Genomic DNA, 25,559 nt, shown 5'->3' with positions numbered 1-25,559 from the left:
TTTATCAGTGCACACTGTACACGCACGGTGCCCGTAGTTACGTCGCGTGACGTTAAATGTTCTTTATCCCGGAGTGTTAATCGCGCACTGTTCTCAGTCGGAACGAACTCCAAGCAGTATTTCAAAATCTCGGTGAATTTGATTATTCAAATGAGTAACTTTCATACGTAACACTAGAACTACCGAGCAAACTTCGAAAATTTCATTAGAAAAACCACAAGCGTGGATTTATTAAGATTTGAATTGGTTTAAATTTCAGCTTATTATTAATCAGCTTCCTTAGTAATTTCCGCAAAAGAAAAAATCATGGGTCATTTTGACCCATTTGGTAGTTCTGGTGTTAATATAAAGTATATTACACGTATACATTTCATTTACAATTTTATCATATACAGCCTCTTTTTGTACGTACTGGTAACATTACTTTGTTATATTCGTTTAAATAAGAAAGATCCTTTTTACATTTGGCTAGCCATTGTTCCAAGTACTCTTTGACGTAACTGCAGTTCAAGCCCTAGTTTCCGAAGGGTTTAAAAATGACCTGAATCAAAGAGCATGATTTAGGGCACAGAATTTCCCGACATCTGTGCCTGTGTGCGCGCAGATGCGTGTACAGCGGCACGAGAAGCGCATACACGTCCGTATTTACACGTCACAGGGACACAGGGGCGCGGAGACATGTATCCGTGACTATACCTATTTGTAGCCTGCATCATCAGGCAAAAAGTAGGTCTAGGGAATCAGCTGACCGAAAGAGGCGCGTGCGCTTCACTAAAACCAGAACACACTTCGAATGCCCACTACACACGCCCACGCTCCGGGATCCGGGAAGAGGGGAATCCTTGAAACGCGGTCTTTGATAAACCCACGAAAAACTATTTTGTAATCAATGGCCTGGACACAGAAGGACACACACGCGCGTGTGTGCGTGGGATGCGCATCACATTTTAAATGCAGGTCATGCGTGTTTGACACGTATAGCTACTCGTCACGTACGTTGTATATACACAGGATTACGAAAGAATGTTGTAACGATATTATTCATCCCCTTATTCCTTTGTTTTCGCCCGCGGACGAATCGAATACGTTAATCGAGCGATTTCCTTTTTTATCACGTGGAAATCAATGTTAACCCTTTGCGGGCGAACGTCGTTTCAGCGAGATGAAATTTTTATGCTAAGAAGACCAAATCGTGAATGAATGATCGAATTACTCAAACAGCAAGGGACCAGCGCGTAGTTCCCTTTTTTTATTGTTTAAGCAATTCATAATTTAGCTTCGTCTGTTGAAGGTTCCTTACATTTCGAAGAATATCCGTCCGAAAAGGGTTAATTTCTTGCGTGCATTGTTCGAAGTAACTGCGGTATTTCATTGAAATTGTTTATTTTCGTTATTTTCTTTGTTAATCGCATTTCATTCCAGCTCTCTCACTAATGATCGTCTAATTGTTTCTAACGGTGGGTTTTTAATGAATTTTTAGTATATTTATGTTGGTTATTGGTCGGGATGTAGATTTATGAATTGTTTGTGTACTTCATGTTGGGATTTGTGTTGTAGTACAAAGATTGGAGTACGTAGATCATGATGTGTGAATGTCATTGCTGAATAATGAACAGCGACGATTGTTTTGCTAGTTATCCAAGTGTTATGTGTCAAACTATGCGGAAGCTTGTTTCTGCAGTCGATCGATAGGGTCATAAAAAAACTTGGCAATTTTTGTCTGATGTTGTACGGTGGTTATATCAGCGCTCTTTGTAGCGAACACGTAATAGATCTACGACCATGACCGAGTGAGCGTTTAACATGAACATAGTCAAGGCTGGTGTGACATTCGCGTAAATGTTGGATTTTTAAATTGCACATTTTATTTTCCACTTGGATTACTTTGTTCTCGAAATTCAATATTAAATCAGTTCCATTTAATGCTTGTCCGCGACCTTTAACACGATGAGTCTCATCAAGGAGTATTTTTATTTTTTATTGATTACTCGATGCCCTTCAAGATAAGCATCGAGGGAAATTATGTTGCTTTAACTGTTAGATTCATAGATGTCTTTTGAGATAAATATTCAAGAAAGCTCAAGTTTATATCTCCCGCGATTTGAAAACTGTCAATTCGGAAATGATAATTTTGCAGATGTAAATTCTCGTTTCCCTGATTTTCTGCATACAATTCCACGGAAGTGGTTTCCGTTACGATAATCAACATCTTTTGCACATCGAATGAGAATATTCTTCGAGTATGGTGGAAAATAATAGTTGCCGCTGCTTTTGTTGCCGCGTATGGGAGTCATTCTGCACTGTCATGATATTCTCTCCCGTTGCGTAAACGGCTTCGAGGCTGTCTTAACAAAAGAGGATTTGCCAGTGAAAGGAATTTCACTGTTAGCCGTGAGAAAAAAAGTAGTACAGTGATATACGAGAAAATCTCATTACTTAACCATACTACACCGGCTTACACGCTGCGCTCATAAAATCATTAGTCTACTTTCCATTTTACCAGCTGGCTTAGCCCAATCCGCGAAGAAGGAGTCATCGAATCTATATTTTATGCGGTACAGTGTCAGGAAATTTTCATATTTCACGAAATTGGAGTATTATTTTTCGATAATAAATTCTCGTAGGGAATATTCTGTATTTTATGAAAAAAAAATTAGAAAGTACAGTCGTAAATTTTTAAGGATATTTTATAGTTAAAATAATTATTACTAGATCATTGTGAAAAAGATAGGGGCGAGGCAAACGAAACCGTTTTTAAATGAACTTTTTTCTTTCCTCTCGCGATATTATTATCTCGTGCAACAAGTATCTAGCTCAGAAGGGACAAGCAGTTTTCATTACACTTTCTCAGTTGTCCGTGGACTGATTTATTTATATTAAATTCAGTTAAAAAATTATTAAATACGATTATATAAAAGTAACAGCAGTAGTTTTCGCGTGGTCATTACTGTCGTTTTACAATCGACATTACATTCATTCTGTCTGCTCGATTTTATAAACGAGATATCTCGCAATCGTTCTTCATCCGTCCAGCACACTGCGTAGAATATTTCGCAACCTTTCTTCCATTGTTTGATGCTTCGAACGAGACATTACGCATCTACGATAATTAATAATACTTTATCACGTTACAGTGACTTGATTGTGGTCAGGATATTGTGGTCTACACAAAGAAACGCGATATTTTTCTATTTCTTACCATGTTCTATTTCCTGGAGTGCCATATACTATATAGAAATATTCAGATGAAACCTAAATCATCATAAGATGACAAAGTGTACATGATTAATCATAGAATCGGAGTATCTCGTTCAGGACGTCGAACGAGAGTCTCTAAAAATCGAACAAAACCAAATTTATTTACGAATTATTCCGAATTGTGAAAGTGTTTATATCCAAGGCATAAAGTAAGACCGAAAGAGCAAAAAATGACTCACGTCGTTAAAATCTGTATAATAATCGAGTAATTATCATACGCTTAGTATACACTAGAGAACATCCATTAACTCTAAACAAGGATAACCATAAAATGAAAGTCACTCCGTATTATAATAATCAATATGGAGGTCATAATTTCCCTCGTACTCCAATGACGAAGAGGTCATTTATCAAGTCCTACCTCGTAACAAACCTAATAAACGTACCTCCGAAAATAGATCAAAGCGAAACTTTCAATCATAGTCGACGCTGAAAATATCAACGTTTCATAGAAAGTCCATTCCACACGGTGCTCGCAATACCGTGGTTCACGGAAGAATCGTACAGCAAATGGCCGCCATTATCCTCCAAAACTCTGCATCCGTCTTCGAACGGCCGTCATTTCGCGAAAAGCCAATACTCCTACAACCGCTGGCAACAAACGCTGCCTCCCTTTCAGCTACATCTATTCCAATTACCTTTCTACTTCAAGCTACAAAAAGGAAAGCAAACTAGAGCGTACAATAAAAAAAAAAAAAAAAGTTCTCAGCGAAACCGCTCCAAATTTATTCGCGTGCCGGGCTTCGTTCAAATCGGTAAATCAGTTCCCGAGAACGGTCGGTAAAACGATTCACTTTCTCCGCGCTCGGGGGACTTCCCCGAGGATCCCGCGGTACTGTCACTCTCATCGACCACCCCTAGAAACCGGCGCAGAATCTAGCAGGTAACGGTCGAACGGTTTTCACACTAATCGCCCCGACTGAATGCAGTGATGAAGTACTCGCCGCAGCAGCAGCAGAAGGAAAGGAAGTCGGAGAGCGAGGTGTGCTCGGTGGACACGACGCCGAAGCGCGTCGCCCGTGACCAGCAGTCCGCGGATTCGAAGAACCTCGCCAGCTCGTCGACGAGGAGTCGGTTCTGCCGTTCGCCGTCGACGGGGATGTTCGCCTGGATGCGGGTGTTCCGGCTGGCGACGATGCTCCACCAAGTCGGCTGCTAGACAAACCGAGTTAAATCGATTAAAAGAAAATTAAAAAAAAAAAGTATACAGCAAGCAAAAAAGGAAGAGTCGCGTGTCACGTGCCCGATTTCCAATTAGATGTATTTAACGGATTTCGAATCTCACGGACCGTACACGTGTGGGTCGCGCGGTCCCTCGTGCCGCCGAGCTGATCAGCAGCTACACGCGCACACACGCCTTTCGCCACGCCGCGTGTGTACCACCCGGATGCACGGTCACACGTGTACAGGTGCATCCCGACGACCCTTTCCTCTCTTGGTCGCGTGATTCACGTATATACATAGGGTGGTCGGTTCGTAACATAGGGACGGCCGACGGTAGCTCAATTATAGTGCGTTACGCAATTACGTGTTAATAACCACGGGCGTCGTACTGGCTACGTTCACGCCTAACCATGTAGATACGACTACGTTGTACGTGCACGCGCGTAAGTACGTCTGTTCTCTCCCCTTGTATCGCGTTGGACACCGTGACGGTGGAACGTGTTACGACGGGCGCGCGTGCATTTCGTTACGTATAGAGAGCCGCAGCCCCGGGTTCCAGTTAATCGATCGGTCGTTCGCGAACCATTAATTAGCGCGTAAGCCTCGAAAACGGAGACAATTCGTCGCAACGGTCGCGATCCGTTCACCCACCCCATTCCTCTCCGGCATCCACCCTCACCCGCCTTCCTCCCCCCCCCTCCCACTGGAAACAACCTTGTTCTCTTTATCTTTTCTTTTCGTTTCACGACGTTAGGGGACGGGTCACAGGTGCACGCTTGCACGCGTGTACGGACCGCCTGCCATAGTGATACGGTTTTTTAGCTTCTACGCGAATTAGTGGATAAGGACACAACATGGTGCTATGTTCGGAACATTCCTTTAATCGTCGATTTCTTCGGTGTTTGTTGCGTTTGACGTTGGTCTTTGATGTCCCCTCGGTTGTTCTTCGGATCCTTGCCCTCTCTTTCGACTGTTTATCCTTCGCGAATCCTTCCTCCTCATCGTTGTTCCGTTGTGCAACGGCGGTTTAACGAACGTCGATTATTTTTCTACGAAAACGGGTTTCTCAGTGTCACGATGCATTCGAATGTTGAATTTTAATCGAGCGTCTTCTGTTCCCCTACGGCTGTACGGCTGAGAACTGAGAGATCGGTGTTTGTTCTGATGGTTGAGCCGGTTTTAACGATTTTAACGATTTTAACGATTGTTTGAACGTTCTACAATTATTGTCTTGATCGAGGCAAAACAATAACGCGCGCGCTTCAGGTATCTACGAGGACGAATTTACATCCGACTTCACTGTCAGTGTTATCAATATCAATCGATATATTTTATGACTACGCAAATCGACAAATAAACACGATATTTGCTTTAACGCGCGAGATTCACTGTTTTATGCGCCAACCCCCCTATTTGTCATCCCCAAAACAATCTCCGTAACTGCGAAAACTATGATGGAACTGCGACCAGGGTTTTTAGAAACACGTTTATCTTTGACTAATAAAAATATATTGTTTTATTGAAGCACGGTGTTCATTGTTAATTGTCCGCCCAATAAAGAACTCGTTTTCTTTTTACCCGCCAGACGTGATCTTTTTGAGTTTCGTTCTGGAATCATATTTCTCCGATGGTTTTCATGTTACTTTCAAACTTCAAATTTCTAACTTTACTGTTCGATGAAGGTAAATTTATTGTTTTCTTGATCAAGTCTTATTAATTTACATTTACGATTAAGCGTAAATGTGTTCATCCACGAAGATTACTTTCTTTTTCTTTGTAATTACCCTTTATTGCTAGTAATTAATTAATTAATACCGATAATAATTATTTTACCAGGAAGCTATTCGGAGTAAGATAGCTGAATGTAAAAGCTTTTAAGTTTATTAAAAATTACTGAAGATCCACCAGCAGCTAAATAATCTAAGGTGATCACGTTGAATGGTGCATCCTGTATACGGGTAATTACACAGCTCATTATCCTCAAGAATCATTTCCTTTGCGTAATATAATTAAATATAGGAGAAACTTCTTTCTTGCGTTACTTTCACGGGTTTAGAAATAATGTTAATTTATTCATTTATTCGCCTTTCTTTCCCTTTCGTGCAGCAATTAAATCATAAAACAACAATCACTTTTTATATAACTATACTCATTGTATTCATTTTGTAAAATATTTTTACATTTTCTTATCTTTAACACGAACTTCGAAGTTTTTTTTACAACTTACAATTCTTTAAAACCACAGTTATTTTTCATGATTAACACGTGTATTAACATCGTTTCGTGTAGATATAGTTAATTAGAAATATCATTCTGTGCACTCGGAAGATGGGAAGCCATTAAGTGATAAAAGTATAAGAAAAGATGCCACGAGCAGTAAGTGACAAAAGTGCAGTTTACGAACGAGTACAATATGGCGTTCTAATGCCATCCAGATAAAAATACAAAGTTTACTACTTCCATAGTGTACCTCTTGTTCCCTCGAGCCACACCTGCCTCGTCTAGTGTGCATTATCGCTAAAAGAAAAGCTAATCTACGACACTCTATAGCACTGCACACTTTTATTTTTAGTGGCAAACTGTTACGACGACATAGATTATCCTTCTCCAACAGTAGCGAACATACAATACCTCACGAAAATACTCAATTGTGAACATTTGGATAATATCAAAAATAAAATGCTTATGTTACATCGATATTTTTCACCTTTCCGTTCCTGTAGAAGTAGTATTACGAAGTGAGTGAAAGCCAAGGATTATGATCGTACAGGTAAAATTAGAATATAGTAAAAGCGCATAGATAATACACCTCGAGACCGAATATGAGTTTTGATCATTTGAGTTTACACGAAGACGTTAATTATTTGACTTCGCGTGGTCATTATGCGTAGTTATTACGTTTTACTAACTCTGCGCACGATAATCCTAGACATATGGAAATGTATAAGCAAACATTGATTAAATGTAGGTGATTTCGCAAGCAATCAGTGTTTTTTAATAGACGAAGCCTCGAGCTTATAGGTAATTATTGGAATATCGAAAGTTTGATCTATACTTTCAAATCTTACCAATCAACCTGTAAATTTTAAGAGAAAATGGCTTGACTTCTTTATTCGCAAGGAAGCTTTTTGTGACCATTTCTTAGCTAAGTGAATTGCCTGGTTGAACCAGCGAGACTTATCTAATATTTCCCAAGCACTGATTGTGATTTAGGATTAGATAGTAATTCGAGAAGTACTCAGGTGATTAGTCGATATCTTCAATTGGAAATAAATAGGGTGGAACCACTACTAAAAGTGGGTGAGTCGGATCAATCTCACTGTTACCTATCAATCTTTCTGCAACGAGGTTGACGCAAAGAAATATATTAAATACAAAGTCAATTCTAACATTTTGTTAATAGTTATTCTAAAGTATTTTGTTGTTACATAGTTATTAAATTCATTTTCTTAAATTATTCGTTTAGATTTTGAATTTTACCTACTGTTCGTAAAACAGGTTCGCGAAACTTTTGAACTGAATGTAGAATATTTAAGCAAAAACAAGTTACGACCAGTACAATTAACAATGTGAATTTCATAAAATTCAGACTCAAAATCTTTGCAGACGTGGCAAACAATGAATTTTCTGTCTGGTGTCCTGAAATACCGACACTGTCAAATATACCCCGGTAAAAACATACGACACAGAATTAACCCTTCGCACTCTGTAAACTCCTCTATGACACCATTTATATTATTAAATATTCGAATAAATAAATTTAGAACTACCCTAAGACTACTGGATCTTCCACACATCCAAATTTTTTATTACGAAGGAAAATAAAGAAATCTAAGAGATGTTACAATATAACATTTTCCATTTTTGCTAGGGATACAATAAAAATGGCTTGGAGTTGTTAGATTACAAAATCATCATGTTTCGCTAGTTTACATCTGATTCCATTCTAACTAATTATCTTATTTACGAATCATCGGTAACGTCAACCACGACACCGAAGTGTAACTAGGACTGCCCTAGGAATCTACATTTCTAACCCCACACTAAATATCGGTAAAATAGAAACCGGACTTAACACCAGAACTACGTATCAGTCAAAACAGTCCTGGTTACAATCTTCCTATTTGAAAATTAATTTATCCTTGAAAGTAAATTCACTTGACTCCTATAACAAACACCCAAAGAAACTGAAAACAATCCATTCTTACAATTTCTATAAATATTATATATCAACCTATTAAATGCTCGGTTTCTAGTATTAACATTGTTTCTACCAAAGATATCAAAAGACACTATTTGAAATTTTAAAATTACCTTCCACATTCCTACATTCCGAATCAACTTTTCAACTTGTGCAATACCGATTACGAAATTACCAATAGAAACTGTCCAAAATTTAAATGAAAATATGAAAAGACATCTATTAACCCTTTGCACCCGAAAGGTGACTCTCAGTCGCCACTTGATTCGCAGTAAAACTATAAAATTTGACATTCAATACTGAACTGTAATGCATCGGTGTGTGAGATATTGGGATAAAGAAGCTTCGTTTCTCAATTCACTTGCGATCTCTCTTTGAGTGAATTTAAAAAAAACATCGTCTGCGTTTGGTTCGAAAATGTTGAATATTTCCAACGGAATACCTCCGAGTGCAAAGGGTTAACACCATCGGTAGTTCCAGCATCGAACCAGTCGGAGCTCCCTACAATACCGACAAGACCAAGCACATTCGTGCTCGATGCAGCTCGGAAATATGGGTGGCAGGTAAGACAAATGCTAGTTGGGGGCGGGAGGGTACGGAGAAGGGTGCACAGTCGTAAACACTCGTGCAAGAAGTACGTGGTACATAGTCTCGCGAGGACCCGTGTCGCGATTACGTCGTCCCGGGGTTCGAGCGTGATCGATGTAGGATGAGATCGATTGGGAAACGTGTCGTGTGACTGGAACGAGAAACACCGCGCGTATCGCCGATTCGACGGCCAATCGTCGATCCCCGAGCAGATACAATAAGATCCCTATCCTCGATCGATTCCCGATGTATTAGAGGAACACTGAAGAGCCCTTGCAGAAGAAGTTGCGCATCGATCGTGTTCCGATCTACCGTGTTATCGAACGGATCGACCGGATCACGCGGACTCGCTCGGTCGGCCTTGCGGTGTCTAGTGGGTTCGAATGTGCCGGTGAAAATAGTTCCCCTATGAGATGCGACGACCTCTGATTCGTCATCTCTCCGAGGGTGGTGGCAGTGCAGGTGACAATGCCGGGACCAGGAGGCAGCAATCCATGAAGGAAGACGACCGCGGTGGTTACACCTGGAATTGTCGTGGATATGGGCATCACCTGTCGTCCTGCGACCTCCTCAAGGTCCCCACGGCCCTCGCGTGTAGGGAGCAACCGACGTCACCGAAGCCACGAATCACGATCCACAGGTAGACCCCGTTTCGATCTTACTCTGTATGTTTGTATGCATGTGTGTCTGTGTGTGTCTATCAGTTGTCTCTCGTGTTCGAAGGGAAAGCTAGCTCGGTAATTGTCCGGGTCAGTGCATCCTTCGGGGGCTCATTCCGGGTAGCCGCGCTCGCGCACTGCTTTCGGCCGCGTTCTCAACTGAGAAGTCCGCGGTTTCGGGGAGGACCATTTGTCAGACTTTCCTCGGTAATTCAATGCATCGACCGGGCACCGCGCTCGCATGTCTAATAACTAAATCACGATTCTTTTTTTGTTTTGGACAGGATTGGCTTGTAGATTGAGCCTGGGGGTTTTTAACTCTTTGCACTTTCTAACTAGACAGAGACGACATTTTTAGAATTTAGAAACAAAGCTTTTTTATCGCAATATTTCAATGCATTATACATAATTTAATGTTGAATATCAAATTTTATAGTTTTACTGCATCGAATCAAGTGGCGACTGAGAGTCCTCGAGTGCAAAGGGTTAAAAGATACCTAGAGCATGGCGCTCTCTACCCTTTTAACCCTTTGCGGACGGATGTCGGCATTTCGATAAGGTGAAATATTCATATTCGGAAGACTAACTAGCGAATAAATGATGTAATTAGTCGAACAGCAAGAGATCAGACCGTAGTTTCCTTTTCTTCTATTAATTAAGCAGTTGATATGTAATTTAGCTTTATATGTTGAAGGTTTTACATATTTCAAAGAATTTTCGTCCGCAAAGGGTTAATTTGAAAATTACTGGTTTACCAACAGGGTCTGTTTAGCAGAGCTACTTTGATATATGGAATATAGGAAAAGTTTCAAAACACATAAAAATCGCCTCCAAGTTAATTGCAACATTAGTCAGCGTATAACTGAATTACGCGCCGCTATTTTTCGGATTTATCCTCGCGAGCGCGGCGCGAGCCCGCCAATGGGAATTCAATTTTTTATTTGTCCCGCTGTTTATTCGTCCGGAGGGTCAGAGTTGGGAATTGGTGTATGCGAGGACGAAGGTAGTTTCGTGTTGCTCCCTTTTGGTTTCTTTGGAATCGAGTTTTTTGGTTTGCTTGTTGTGGAGAGAGATATGGGGGTGATAGAGGGAAATAGATTAATGAGTTTTCTACTGGCGTCACATATTTGCGACGGTTGTAATTCTGTATTTTATATAAGAAAATGAAAGTAACCCTATGGATATTATTATTAGAGATTATAAAGTATGTCATTATATTTAGGAACTATGACTCGTTTCAGTTTTGTTTTTCTAATGTTTTGTTTAGATTTATTGGATTGATGGAAATGTTATTGAGGAGACCTGGTTTAGTATTTATTATGGCTCGAGGAATGGCAAGTTTATTGATATAGAATTTTGAAGTATATTCATTATGAATTTTGTAGCAGATGTATTTGAAAATTCTGGGCGAATAAAATTTTAATACGGATTTTATAGCAGATTGATGGTAAAATATTTATTTCAATGTTTCCGAGAGTTTTTTAGTAAATAGTTTGTTATTATATTTAAGAGAATATTGGAATGAAGGATAGAGAAGTATAGTAAATATTTTATGTGTTTCATTGGTTGATCATGTAAAATATGGAATTTGATCTGTGAATCAAGGGAACACTAGTTAATTTTGTGATGGGCCATTTTTACCTTCGTAACTATTTTGAGTATCCCTAAATAAGAAACTTAGTTTAGGCAGATGTATCCGACGTAGTGCAAAAGTACTTTGTTATTCGGAAATACAGGTTTCTTTGTTCTGGTTATCATTTGCGCCCCATTATCGTACGTTTTATCAGTTCCTTAGCATTCAAAGTACATTTCCCTGTCCTCACTCTTGTAAACTACGGGTGCACTGCAAACTAACGATTTGATTTTCAAGCATTACAAACAGTTCCCTAATCACAGTGATTAAGACAAGCCTTATTTGCATACTTATCTAACCTTCCTGGTGACTTTGCCAAGAAATGTTCTTGTAATTACAAAACCCCCCAAAAACTCGAAGTTATTGTTTTCGACTGTAACACGTCGACTGCAACGAAAAACTTATTCTTTGGTAGCAAAAATAAAAAGGAATAATTATCAATTCCTTGGTACACAATTATTAGATTACACTATGGTCCAGTTATTTGACTGAATTGCGTTATTGTTGCACGATTATTTCGCTAAACGTCATCGCCTCAGGTTTCATTATTTCTAATATGGAACAATTTTTAATCATCGTTTAATTGAGTGGATTATAGTAATTCGATTTGATTGGGGGTCACCGGTGACCCCCACGGCATTCGACGTAAACATTTTCGTTCGACGCCAGTTATCTTAGGAATTACAATTGTTTTCGAGTAATTTGAAAGCTTCGGTCATCGGTGATCAACGTGTTAATTACGTTCGAATCTAACCCAAACTCTATCTTACAAATTGTTCATATATAAATATCCATTGTTTCTCATACCGTTTTACAAATATTTCTATGAAAATCTCATTTTCATTATTACAATGAATGTATAGTTAGTGGTACCATAATGTAAAATGTTGATTTAGTTTCCAACATTTTCCAGCGTGTTCAAAGCGTTCCGAGAGGATCCGAGAATGGTTTCTCTTTCCGGTTATAAGTTTGTTTACGTGACCCCGGATACTTATTACCGGGAGTAATATTGTAATGCGAAAATACTAGTATTGCCTGCAATTACTAATAATGCGATAATAAGTGGATAGAACGGTAATGGACCAGAAGTTTGGCGCGGAGTATCGCGAAAGTTTTCCCTGTAATTTTCTCCTTTAGGGCTATTCGAAGCAAATTGCCTTTCGCACACTGGAAGAAAATATTGTCGAGCTACGTGGAAGAAGTACGCCGACGTGGAAGTTAAAACTTAATAAAACCCGGCTCGGAATCGGCAGAACGCTCGAATATACCACTCAAATTCAAACAAAATCTCCGCCGCTTCTCCTTTTTAATATCTTCTCGGAAATGATCAATTTTTATGGTATTCCTCGAGCACGCGCCCACTTAGCTAACTCCCGGTACTTATCTCATTGCCCGCTAATAATCCAGCAACCAATAAATCGACCTCCGAAAAATCTGTTTACCCTAGCGGAACAGTGGAATATCCATCGAACCGAATGATCCACGTATCGGATCAATTAACAAATTGTTATTTCTCGGGTCGAGTGCGCCAATGGCACGAGTACCGTGCGAAGATCTTAATAATTCGCGTCGCGCGCGGTAGATGTGTCTCGCGAAAGGATTTCCCGGAGATAATTACAGCGTTCCCTGAATTTCAATTAAAACGCGCGCTGGGAACAAACGAACGGGCTTCACGAGCATTGATCCGCAGGTGTAAATATAACAAAAAGGAGGAAAAAAAAAGAAGAAACGAGAATATTTCCCTGAGCGGATATTTTCGTGCGCCGGTACCAAGCGATGCCCTATATCTCGTGACCCAAATACGCTCCTCGCCTCGTCTCCCGAACGGCGGTGCATTTTTTTTTAAATGTCGTTTAAAACGAGACTCGATGTCGCGCGTTTCCCCGCTCGGAAATGTTTGTCCCGCTCGGCGAATTGTCGGAATTGTTTCACGAGCGCAATACGTCTTCGGCGTATGGCCGCGGCGATCGGTGGCAGGGCCGCGAAACTTTGTTGCTTGCTCGGGATCCCGGCGCACGGTAAACAATTCTAGGTACCGGAAATAGGTCACAGACAAATGCACGATGAGAACAGAAGTTTCCGAGTCGGACACGTAAACGGCGGAGGAAATATGCATGCGTTGCGTCAGACACGCTGGAAATCGGAAATGAAGCTTGCGAATTGTTGGGCAGCGTCGCGATTAACGTCGATAAATACCTCGGTCTCCGACGAACGCGTGGGCGACGGGGAAATGGTTTTGCCGAATGTTGACGAATGTACGGGAATATCGAAGTACGGTTTGTTCGTTTATTTTGCGCTAGGAAGCATTTTTAAAGTAGCTAAATAGAGTCTGATAAGGGTTCGAGTGTTTAGAAAGTACTGTTGAGCATATAATTCTTGGAAGTAGATGTTAAAAATAGTTAACGTGTACTTTGTATGTGGTCTATTATTCATATCGAATGGTTGAACATAATTTATAAGGTTGATGGAATATATTCGAACGATTTATCTTTAAGAATTCCATCTTGCTGAGAATGCGAGGGAAGTCCGTGTATAATAGTTTCTTTCAAAAAGAGAAGAACGAAAATTGTGAATATGTAGAATTAAGGAAGTATTGTTTTCAAACGTGAAAGACAAGTTGTAAAGGTCCAGGAATAATGATGAGGTATCAAATAAAATGAAAACAGACGTTCCGGCGGGCGAAGGCGTTTGCCACTTCGCTCTCTTGCAGTTCGTTTTAGTTGCCTTTTACAGAATGCCTCGCGGAGAAAGGTTGCGCTTTCAAAAGGCAACGAGACAGACGATACGGGCACTGATAAACTCGATTGCAATTACACCCGAAGGAAGGAACCTTCGATTTTTCCATATTTACGTCGCATGTAAACACAGTGTTAACGATCCTCCCCGAAAGAAACGAGCCGGCTGCGGAACGTATAAATTATTCGACACAATCAGGAATACATCTCCTTTTGCAGCGGCCATTTATAACGCAGATAATTATCTTCTTTCTGCTAAAAGATAGAAGAGGGCGTGCGAGAGAAAGTTTGAATAATTCATAAAGCACGCGAAGAGTACAGAGACGATTGTGAAGTTTTCGTCCGAAAAGAGAAAAAACAATCTATTTTTCGCGAGAGCAACCGGGGAATGATCGATATCTTTTCACGGGGAAACGCTCAGATATAAACGAGAGTTTCTGCGCCATCGGGGCGCGCATTAACGCGCATTGTGGTGCTAATTTTTAATGGTGATTAAACGGATTGCGCGTGAATTTATGCGCATGAATTTTCGATCGATTATTTATCGCCGTGACCGGAGAACAATCTCCGACCGCGCTGCGTGGCGCGTTGATTGTACTTTTGCGACAACGTTTTGTTAATCCGACAGCCGACTACTTCAAACGGAATAACTAAAGTTTTTCACCGAAATGTAAAATTATATCGTTCGTCGTTCGTTTTGCGATAATACAGCCTGATGGCGTGGCGAGTGTGCTCGTGAACTCATTTCGAGCGATCGATGCAATTCGGTGCTTAACATGACTGAAACAAACAACATTGATGACGGTACCCCGGGGATTGTTATTGGGAACGAGTCGGAGGTTCTGTATTAATTAGACCGTGCTGACAATCCCGCGATTATTATGGCGTCTCGTTTTTGTGGGTTCGCGGGAGATACTCAGTTTTTTTGCGACGTGCTTGGAGCTTTTCGGGTGAACTCCATTTATAAAAAATTAATAGATTTGTTCTGCGTATATACTAGATGTTTGCGTTTTATTATGTTGCTCTCAGTATTCAGATCCTCATGGTTATTCATAGGAGAATTATTCGATTCCCATTCCGCGAAACGTTCGACTAAGGCAAGACTCGACGTTGGGTGGTTGGTCGTTGCATTTTAAACGAACGTTTCTCAAATTACTTGAGAATATTCCTCTTTTGTTTGAATCCATTGATTCATTGTTTCCTGAACTTTTCTGTATTTCATTCCTATGCTAGTTGATTTTTAGATATAAACAACTCTACCAGACGTGGTAGTTTCAACTATCAAACGAAGTAAGTTCAAGTTATCCTCCAACGATTTTCACAGGTGTTCTTCGTTAAAATTAGAACGCACCCTTTGTACTCGAGCGAGATTATCAAATATATTCAATTCTAAATTCTGTGTACCATATCAATGGAGGACTGAAATGAAATGGTTTCGCCTGAATCTATGCAAAACGTTTCTTGTTGGTTGCAGAAATGATCGTCGGCTCCGAAGTGACTGTTCCAGCGCGAGCACACAAGTTGTAGGATTAATTTCCATGCGCAATCGCCCCCTATTTTAATAAGCCCGATACTAGCGGCCTGTTATTGGAATTCACGGGGCGTATCGCGATTTAATTAAACGACGTGAACATTTGGTAACGCGATATTAACTTTTTTTTTCCCTTTTCCTCCGTTAACGCTCATTACTCTTGCCCCCGTCCAATTAGTTTTGTCGCCTTGAAGACAAAGAATGAAATGTAATACCGAGATCCCGGGGTATTTTGTTTCCGATAAAGTAACCGGGCGAGTGAAATTGCCTCGCGCGAACAAAGGAGCCGCGGCGGAAGGGAAAAGGGGTTGAAGTTCGAATAGTGGAAGTCGTACTAATTCCACCTGTTATTCAACAAGTGTTTACATTGCCCTACTCGCCGCTGACAGCTTGTTGAATAAACATGAAGGGGAAAAAACGTAAGAAAGGAGACAAGAGGCAAATTTCTTTTCTGCCTTTCCTTATTGTTTATTCAATGTCGCGTAATTTGTTCGAGAAAAGAGGCGATTTCTATTCTTCCTTTCTTAAATATTTGTTCAGTGTTACGTTACCTTGTCAAACAGATTATTCTTGTGTATATTTAATAATTTAGCATCATTTATTATATTATAATCGAATATAATAATATATTGTCATATTATTTCGTATGTTGCAAGTATTTTTACCGAGTTTCGACTGGATAAATTCGACGCTAGGAATTCGTTAAATTTGTTTCTATCGGTTTTATCGCTTCTCTCTCTTGTTTTTGGGTCGCTGAAATGGCGCGAGGTATTATTTAATTTTTTCCGGCAGTAAAAGCGGTCGACGCGAGTAACGTGCCTTTTCAATAGGATATTTCCGCTTTTTAGTGTCCGCAATTGCACCCTTGCTTACGCCGCACATCTTCATTAATGAACCCGCACTTTTACTACTCTCGAGTCCCGTAATTATTTCAGTGCTGTTGGAGCAGTTAGGATCTCACATTTGCATCGCGGTGACATCATAATACCGTGTGAACAGCAATACTGTTTAATAGAATGGAAACTGGACATGAAAGCGCCCGGGTACTTTGATAACGGAAGTTTGTGTAACCTATAGTCCATTGTGTCCGAAATAGCGGTACCGATAACGCGCGACTAATAATCCTTTATACTAAATGCACTTTTTATCTTTTCAATTTCTGCTAATGAATTTATACATTCGAAGCTGAAGACATTACTTTTTCCTTGAATTATGAAAAGCAGTATGGGTGGCGTTAATAAATTATTGAAATTATCGAAAGATATGAAATCTCTGAAATGTATTCGATGATTTTAAAGAATGCGCTGCGATTTATTATAAAATATTAAATATGAGAAACGATTTGAATGAAACATACGGGTCAGCGTGAAAGTTTTGATAGTTTTCTTTTCCTGCGGAGAAGCAGACTATAAAAAGCGAAAATGATTAATTCCACAATGTGGGTAATCTATTAATATTCCACGTCACAGCAACCTGTTCCGCTGTTATCACGGATTTTTATTAATCAATTAAACAGACAGCTGCAATTTTTTGAAATTAATGATTCAGCGGAGTGTTTAAATCACTCTGTCGGGGAAATATTTTTACGCGTAACAGAGAAGAGATTTTGATTAATATCTATTTCCAATAGAAATTTATATTCACGAAAAGTATATCAATATTTACACATAAAAAATGGTAAATTTGACAATAATAATTTAATCTTTGCACGCATCAGACACAAGCTGAATTAGAAACTATTGTAGAATATAAAATATAAACAAATGTTTATTACATAGTCGCAGGAAGCTGCAGGAAACATGTTCAAGCTTGAAATTACCGATTCGAATTTTCGAAATTATACGTAACCAATCAGACAACTTTCCCGAAACTTTCGATACGATCAATCATCGTGTACCTACGTGTTTGGTTACTGATAACGACGTTTGGAAATGGTGAGTTCGGAATCACGAATACTGTCGTATATTAAAACTCCGATAAAAGCACAGTGTCCCGCACGTTTCTCAATTCCCCGGCGATGTATTGATTTTCGTCACAGTGGGACGCCGGTTATCCGGACTATTGATTATATCGGTGCGCCGATTATCCGATCTTTGGACTTTTCCTTATTTAGACATGTAATCAGAACTTTCTGATACGGGAATTTTCGATACGGGACCGTTCGAGTTATCGAACGAGCTTGAAGTTATAATAATTTGTAGCCGGCGACGTGATGGGTCAGAGTTTTCAGTGATAGATCAATGTTTGCGCTCCGGGTTTCCAACGCGATCCATATCTCGTTAATCGAAAGGCACCGGAGAAAGAATCAGAAGAACGTTACGCCTTCGAATAAATTTTTAAACTGTATAAATGATCACGAGTAATTAGAAAGTAGTTCTTGCGCAAGGCTTGAAATATTCAAATGCGAATTCGTATTGGAGATCACATAGAAACGAACTGTAATACACAAATTCAAGAAATACCACGAAATTCAAGTAATTTATTTAATAGAACGGAAACGGAGAAATGAAGATTCATTGCTGTGATGAGTCGCTCAGGAACCAATGCGGTTAAGTCAATTTCAGTGAAGCAAATAATCTATTGTTACATAGCCTGTTCTTTAAAAAAAGACTACACTTTCCTAATCAAATGAAACCAAAAGTTTTCAAAATCAATGCATCGAAAAATACACACATTGAACAAATATTCATTCTTAATCAAATGCACGAACCAAAAGTTTTCAAAATCAGTATATTGAAGACCATTAATTTTCTCAATTTTTCTCTGCACTTAACCGCATTTGCTTCCGAGCGACTCGTCTATTAATCGGGGTCCTACCGTAGTTAGGTGGTACGCCCTGTACAGAAGGTTTTCTTTAATAACATCGAGAGGGTCAGCTATTGCGAAATGCCAGGGTAGGGTATAGAGGACATCCTCATTTCACCCGCGATAGTCGATCGGACGAGCGGAGATGATCGTTGAGTAATAAATTAGTTTTGCTAGGAGGTAATACGGGAGATTACGCAATCGTTGCCGACAACTAGGGCAATCTGATGAAAGGACGGAGATGACCTTGAGCAGGCCTCCGGAAACGTCGGAAGCGGAAACAGCGAGCGGGACAGTTCGATCATTTTTTCACTTTTCTTTCCCTTCGAGCCGTTCGCTCGTCATCCGGCCACCGTTTCCCAGAACGTTGTACTGGAAATGTCGTAATTTCCAATCGCGCAACTGCAATTTCTTATCCTTAAGCCCGGTGTAACGGGGGGACAGGCTTCCTGACATTCGAAAGTACGGTTTCGTGTAATTGCACGGTACAGCGGAATATTTCACGATCGAATGGCATGATGATGATTGAGGAACGGCGACAGCTCCATCTGGACGACATAATTCATCCAGTTAATTGAAATTCGGGATTTACAACGTTGTCCCGTTTCGTTTCGCTCCGGGGACCGAGGAAATGCGTCTTATAGCTCGTCGCGATGGCTTTCTTCCTAAACTTGAGCAACTCGGCGGACTTCTTTGGGACGACGAGGTCGTTTCGGTAAAGTTGAGTCTCGCAAACAAGGGAAATTTGTAGAAATGTGGGGATACGTTGGGATTTTAAAATGTGGGAATGATTGTGTATCGTGTATTGGAATTTTGGAAATACTCGAGTACGTGGATAGTCGAGATATGAATTTTTTGGTATTTTAACACGTTGACGAGAATTTCGAGCGTTTTGATGTAGTAAGATTTATTCCTTTGTAATAGAGGAAAATAATATTAGAAATAATTGTTAATGTTTTGGTATTACTCATTTTACAGTATTGTCTAGCTTCTCGTGTTACTAAATGTTTCGATTCAATATTAATTTTCTTATTGTAATTATTCTCAAGCAATTTGGAAGCTCCGGTCACCGGTGACCGAATTTCGAATATTCCATTTGAACGTATAAATAGTTTGATTACTAAAGACACGTAAAATGTATACGGATTGCTAATAGAATTTTTCTAGTATGAATTTCAAAGGAAACGACTAATAAACGAATTTTTTAAGTTATTACATATAAGAAAAGTTTGTTGTAATTCAATCTTTAAAAGAGGCTGTTCTTTGAACAACGAAATTATTTGTGTCAGTTCGATTGAAGTATATTTTATAGAATTTTATGAGCTATTGGAAGTCGTAAGGAGAAAGGGGGTAGAAAACGTGTATTAACTTTCCTTTTGTTCACTCTGGAGAAGTGAGAAGCGGTACGAAGGAATTGCCTGTTGTTTCCATTGATGCGCCTCGTAAACGTGCAACGTTTCTCGAAAAATTGCAATTTTTGGGGCGATCGAAGTTCCATGGTGTGCGGGTGCTTAAAGAAGGTACGCCGTTGCCCGGCGATGAAATTCCCGAAAATATCAAGGGAGAAAGAAGTCCTTGGTAGATAAGTTTCCACTCGGAACGTTTGTTTTACGATCATTGAAACGAAGGACAAATGCTTCCCCGCGAGCGTCGAAAACAGGTCAGAAATAAATTGGAAATTCCCGGGCTTATTGTTGGTCGCGAAAATTTCGAAATCCATTCGCTCTTTCCAATTCAAGTGCTAGCGGACAGTAAATTTCACGTAAACGATGCGCATCTTCGTGTAAGGACATCTTTCAGTTACGATGTCTGACGGAATTTCACGTCGGCGACGGTATTACACAAAAATAGAACATCAGAATTAGAAGTTAATTGCACACGAAGGACTCCGGGAAGAATGAAATTACAAGAAGGGAAACAGCGAGGCGAATTAAATTGGTAACCGAGGAAAATTAAAATGAGACAAAAAGAGGATCAAGGGGAATGAAAGAAACGGAGGTAAAGTGATAAACCTGAATTGTAAAATTCGAGAATTGTGTTTGAGTAACGTTACGTTCAGTCGAGTTGCATTCTTATAGATTAATATTATATTATAATATTGATAATCACCATATACTGATTCACAACGCAGAATATACTAAAAACTGGCAAATGAAAACTCCAGATCTAACCGAACACAAACAATTGATAACCTACTTGTACAAAGATTCCAATTACATTACGATCTAAAATATCGCAGAACTATACGTTCACGCAAGTATAAGAGATTAACAAACAACAAACTTCTATAGAACTAGACTCCAGTTACATCCACCAAAGTCTACCAAAGAGAAAAACTCCGAGACACTCTACAGTCTAAAAAGTAATCGCGTCAAGGCTCGCGAGAGCTACGAGCATCAAGAGCGATTCGATAAAGCGACTTTTTTCCCCGGCGCAGCCGACTTATTTACTTATTTTCATCGCGTACCGTATCTTTTGCATAAGTAAATAACATGTTCGTTCTCTCTCGCGCTTCTCGCTTCCCTCCCGGTTGACTTTTTTCCCCCTTTCAGTCCGCCACCTCACGGCGCGAGTCCGAGACTGTGATTCCGCGCCGCGAGATCCCGTCTTCTCTCTTTCAGGAATTGCGTGCCCGAGAAATCGTTTGAGAATCCCGCGGAGGATCGTTTCAGCTCTATACCGTACGATTTCGCTTCCTAGATTGTAGCGAGCCGAATCAGGAAGTAGTTTCTCGGGAATTTCATTTTCCAAAGAACCGGCCAGGCCGCGCGCGCACGCACGACGCCCGATACACGAAGCCGAACCGAGGGAAGCGGCGGATTTGTGTTTTACAATTAGCTCACGCGACTGACATAATCGAGCGGAATTCGTTCGAATAATGGCCCCTTGCGCGGCCCGCGTTATCGGACGGCGCTGTCCACGCGGCGCTGTCGCGAGAATGTTAATTGCGGCCTTCATTACGGAAATGGAGCTTTTAAACGGAAAATTAATAACCATTCCGGCCAGGAAATCGACACCTGCTGTTGCGCCGCTGCCGCGCTAAGAACCTTCGATTAAACGCGAACTTCAGTTTTGTCGGGAACTGGATCATTTTTTTCAACTTTTTACGATTATCTTTATTGCTGGTTGTCTGCGCTATATAAAGGAACTTTTCATTAGCGTCGAACGTTCGTTGTTCCGCCGTAGAACCAGGGGAATATTGCAGGATGACGTGGAGCTAAGGGTTTCGTGGGAAGTATTCGGAAACCGTAAGGTTTCGGAATGACCAATTCCAAATTCTACTATCCCTATACAGAGACACGCTTCTATTTTTACTGAAAACCACATGACGTTGAAAACATGTTGCTCAAATTAAACGCGACATCCGGCCACCACGAGGGCTGCGACGCTACTCGGGAAAGCCCCGTGAAAACGGTCTCTAAATCGAAATCTCGCCGAAACTCGTTTTACGCCCGGCAGTCGCCATTCCTCTCTCGCTAGCAGTTAACCAACCTTGCACAGCGAGTATCGTAGATCAGCCACTCCGGCCCTCTTTTCCGCGCAGGCCAGCAAATGAACAGCGCTAGAGTCAAACTCCGTGTCGCTGTTCGTTTTATAACCGTCGATTTTTCGATCGGGAATTGATGAACGCGTCGGGGCACGCGGTTCAAGGACGTTTACAGCTTTCGACAGTGATTAATGACGCCGCGGCGGGAAAGGGGGCGAGGGAGGGGCGCGGGGCGAAAGATAATTCCGGTAAATTTCGCCGTCACAATGGCGCGAGATTGGTCGCGGAGAGGAGAGGGAGAGAAAAAAGGTAACGCGCCCGACGCGCACCCGTAATTGACTATTCTGGTACAAATGCAACCCGAAATGCGCATCCCCATCCCTCTCCAGCCGGCGGGCCGGCCCTGCTCGAGTCGGCCGTAATTGAATCGTTCAAAGGGATTCCATTCTTTTCGGCGGCGCGCGGATGGGGTTACTCGATTTCGACCGCGAAACCCTTTTCGACGTTAGGGAGCACTCTCCGCACCCTTGCGACGGCGGTCGGAGGGGGTCGGCAGGGGGGACTGCGACGGAAACGTGTCACGAGTACACGCGTTCCGATCGATTGAATTAATCATGCAAATGACCGGGTGTATCGTTTGCAATTCTGTTATTGCCGGGGAATGGGATAGTGGCCAGGGGACAGTGGGAGATAATTAAAAGGGAAGTGAAAGGATAATTGAAGTGTGGGATGTTGCTCGGAGGCGAAATTCAGTGATTAATAGATCTTCTGGGTTTCCTGTTCCCGTCGTGTGCAGAGGGATTTTTTACTTCTCGCTGGAATTACATCGGAATAATGGGGTAATTCTTGATTGGGCTAGGGACGCTTGTGTTTCGATATTGTTTAAATGTAACGAGTATTCTTGTTGCTTGTTCTTTCTATCGTGGTGACTGTAGTATTCCTTATTAGATGCTTCTTGGTTGTATGGTTTTCCTTGGATTAACCCAAGCGGTGAGTTTTATTGAATTTTTAGAAGATTGTGTTTATAATTGATGACTTTAACGAATTGTACACTTTCTGGAGCTTGTAATATCATTGTGGAAAGCTGATGGAACTGTATAGTCCGCGTTTAAACGGATGACGAGAGATCTCGCAGCTACATTGATGTCGAATTGTTACAGAGGAACAGCGTATCGTGTTCAGCTGTAGCGATTTGTGGGTAACATTTTAATCTTTCGAGTCGGATACCGATCTCGGGGAGTGTGCAGTTTGGTATGTGGTTTGCCCAGACGGGGGAGCCTCGTGGACGTCGGAAAAAACCGTGTTCACCGTGTTGCGCAAGGTACCTCGTAGAGAAGAGGGTTAAACGTACAGATTTGCACGAGGTGGGAGGGTTAACCATTTATGGTTTCTCCCGATAATACCCTTGTTGGGCTCCGGTGAAGGCGCGAAGACCCCTAGGTGCTCATCAGATAAGGAACGGTGTTACCTAGGGGAACCCTCGCGATTATCCTGACCGGCCGATTTAATTGCTTCCTTTTTCACGTAACCATCGCGTGATTGAGCACAGTTTGAACGATCGCTTCGTTGAACTATTAGACACCGGCCTGTTCGGAAAGTTCATGTTTATCATTCGTGTATCAGCGGTACAGGCCGGTTCAATTGTTAGGCAACTGATCATTAAACAGTGGAGACCTCTTGCCATTACGTACACACTGTGCTCCGTAACCGGCGAGACCGGAAGACAGGGTGACCCTCGCGTTAAAAAACAGCGTCGAAATTATAGAACAAAAGTTTCTCATTCGAGACGCGTTTTCCAGGGAAATTCGGTTGAACAGTTCGCGAAGCACTCGTGCACCTCGTTGACTCGATTGAATATGGAAGTTGTTCCGCGCGAAAAAATCGCTTAAAAATAAAATCTCTTTCCCGAAATTCCGTTTTCCCGAGCGGCTGCTTTGGAAGTTCAACGAGCAATTTCGTCAGTCGCTTAACGGGACGTTTTTAACTGGATTTCACGGAGAACGAGGCGTCGAACGGTAAAACGCTCTTCGCTTTTGATTCACTCTCTCATAATCGCCATTTGTCAAAGACAAACTTATACCTCTACGAATTAGTTCGTTGTACTACATCTCATCTTACAATATTTTACAATTCCTTCTACGACGAGCAGGCGAGTATATGCGCGAACAGTAAGATTCGCCATTAGCCCCTCGCAACTAGGGAATTTCCCCCATCTCTCTAGCAAACACTAAAGTTTCATTCCGCCATTCCACACGCGGCGAGAAGAGCACGACCCGCAACAGGGGAATGAAAATATTTTCCAACCTAATATTTTCATAGATAAGCCGGCCGACGTCGCTGCGACGAAAGCGTTTTCCAGTCCGCCGTGCATTATTGTAAATCGCCGGACGAGACAGGGGAAAGGTGGGAAATTTATTTAACCTCGTCCTCGGCGAATTCACGATCCTGTCTTCCTGTTGCGCGACGAATAAAACGAGTGCTTTATTTCCGGGCGGAGGGGAGCTAATAAGATACGGATCGGTGGTAAATACAGCGCGCAACGTTTCGACGGGGCGCCATAAACGAGCGATTGTGCTTTCACGAAAATTTCCGCGGTCATTTTATCTGCGCCACGGGAAGGTAAAGAATTGTTGTTCGCAACGGGCAACGAATAGTGGAACTTCCTGGTGCCCGTTATCTGCGGATGGCTTCCCGAGGGAGACCACCGCAAACAAATACTCATATCTTCGTTCACGTCGACTCGACGATTGGACGGCGGTCGCCTGTAAGTACACATGTTACGAAAGACCGTTAGTTTGTTTTTTTCCTGATTCCCTTCTTTCCGAGCGGCGAGCTACGATTACGGGAACCGAGTTCTTTCGGAATCGAGAAACTCGTTCGGGTTCCATGAAAAGCTGAACACGTTTTGCGCGGTATAAATACCCGCGTGTCGTCCGATGAAGACATCGGAATGATCGCCGCCTTTTTCTGGAATATACTTTATTAGTGCGCACGGACGAAATGCGTGAGATTTGTTATGAATATTTTCGTAATTATTTCTACGTCGGACGAAGGGATTGGAACGATTTCTTTCTGGAATGTACTTTGTTCCAGTGGATGGAGGAAACGAGTGAATTTTTGTTGTGAACCTTTTTGCGTTTGGCATGCGTTGATTGAATGTTGGCGTAGGTTACGTCGAATGGAGGGATCGGAATGATTTCCTTCTGGAATGTACTTTGTTCCGGTGGATGGAGGAAATGAGTGAAATTTTGTTGCGAACGTTTTTGTGTTTGGCATGTGTTGATCGAGTATTGGAGCAGATATTTGTTGGAGTATTTTCCTTGGAGCTGTACAGAGTTTTAATTGTATGTTGTATTATGTTTTACTTCTTATAGTAAGTATGTTGTATTTAGAATTGTTTTATTTGCTGTGGAATTTTAGTCGAGTTTAGTGTCCATTGTTTGAGTCTAAGGTTGGAAGGTAAAATAGGAGACTGTTAGAATTTATAAAGATTTCATA

General features: G+C 41.2%; 1 protein-coding gene across 2 annotated transcripts in view; it reads left to right on the top strand.

The window, feature by feature from the left end:
- The window catches only part of LOC116425156 (Rap GTPase activating protein 1), a 256,513-nt gene that overhangs the window by 1,819 nt on the left and 229,135 nt on the right, over positions 1-25,559 (top strand). The window contains exon 1 of one of the 2 annotated variants that reach the window (XM_031972483.2): positions 9,260-9,851. The exons of the other annotated variant lie outside the window; for it this stretch is intronic. Within the exon in view, the coding sequence (XP_031828343.1) occupies positions 9,625-9,851 (227 nt within the window). The 5' untranslated portion in view covers positions 9,260-9,624. Of the gene's footprint in view, positions 1-9,259; positions 9,852-25,559 lie in introns of those variants that run through there. 2 annotated transcript variants of the gene reach the window in all.

The sequence above is a fragment of the Nomia melanderi genome, chromosome 5 (genome assembly GCF_051020985.1).
Source record: "Nomia melanderi isolate GNS246 chromosome 5, iyNomMela1, whole genome shotgun sequence".
Classification (NCBI taxonomy): Eukaryota; Metazoa; Arthropoda; class Insecta; order Hymenoptera; family Halictidae; genus Nomia; species Nomia melanderi.
This window is presented reverse-complemented; position numbering and strand designations above follow the sequence as displayed.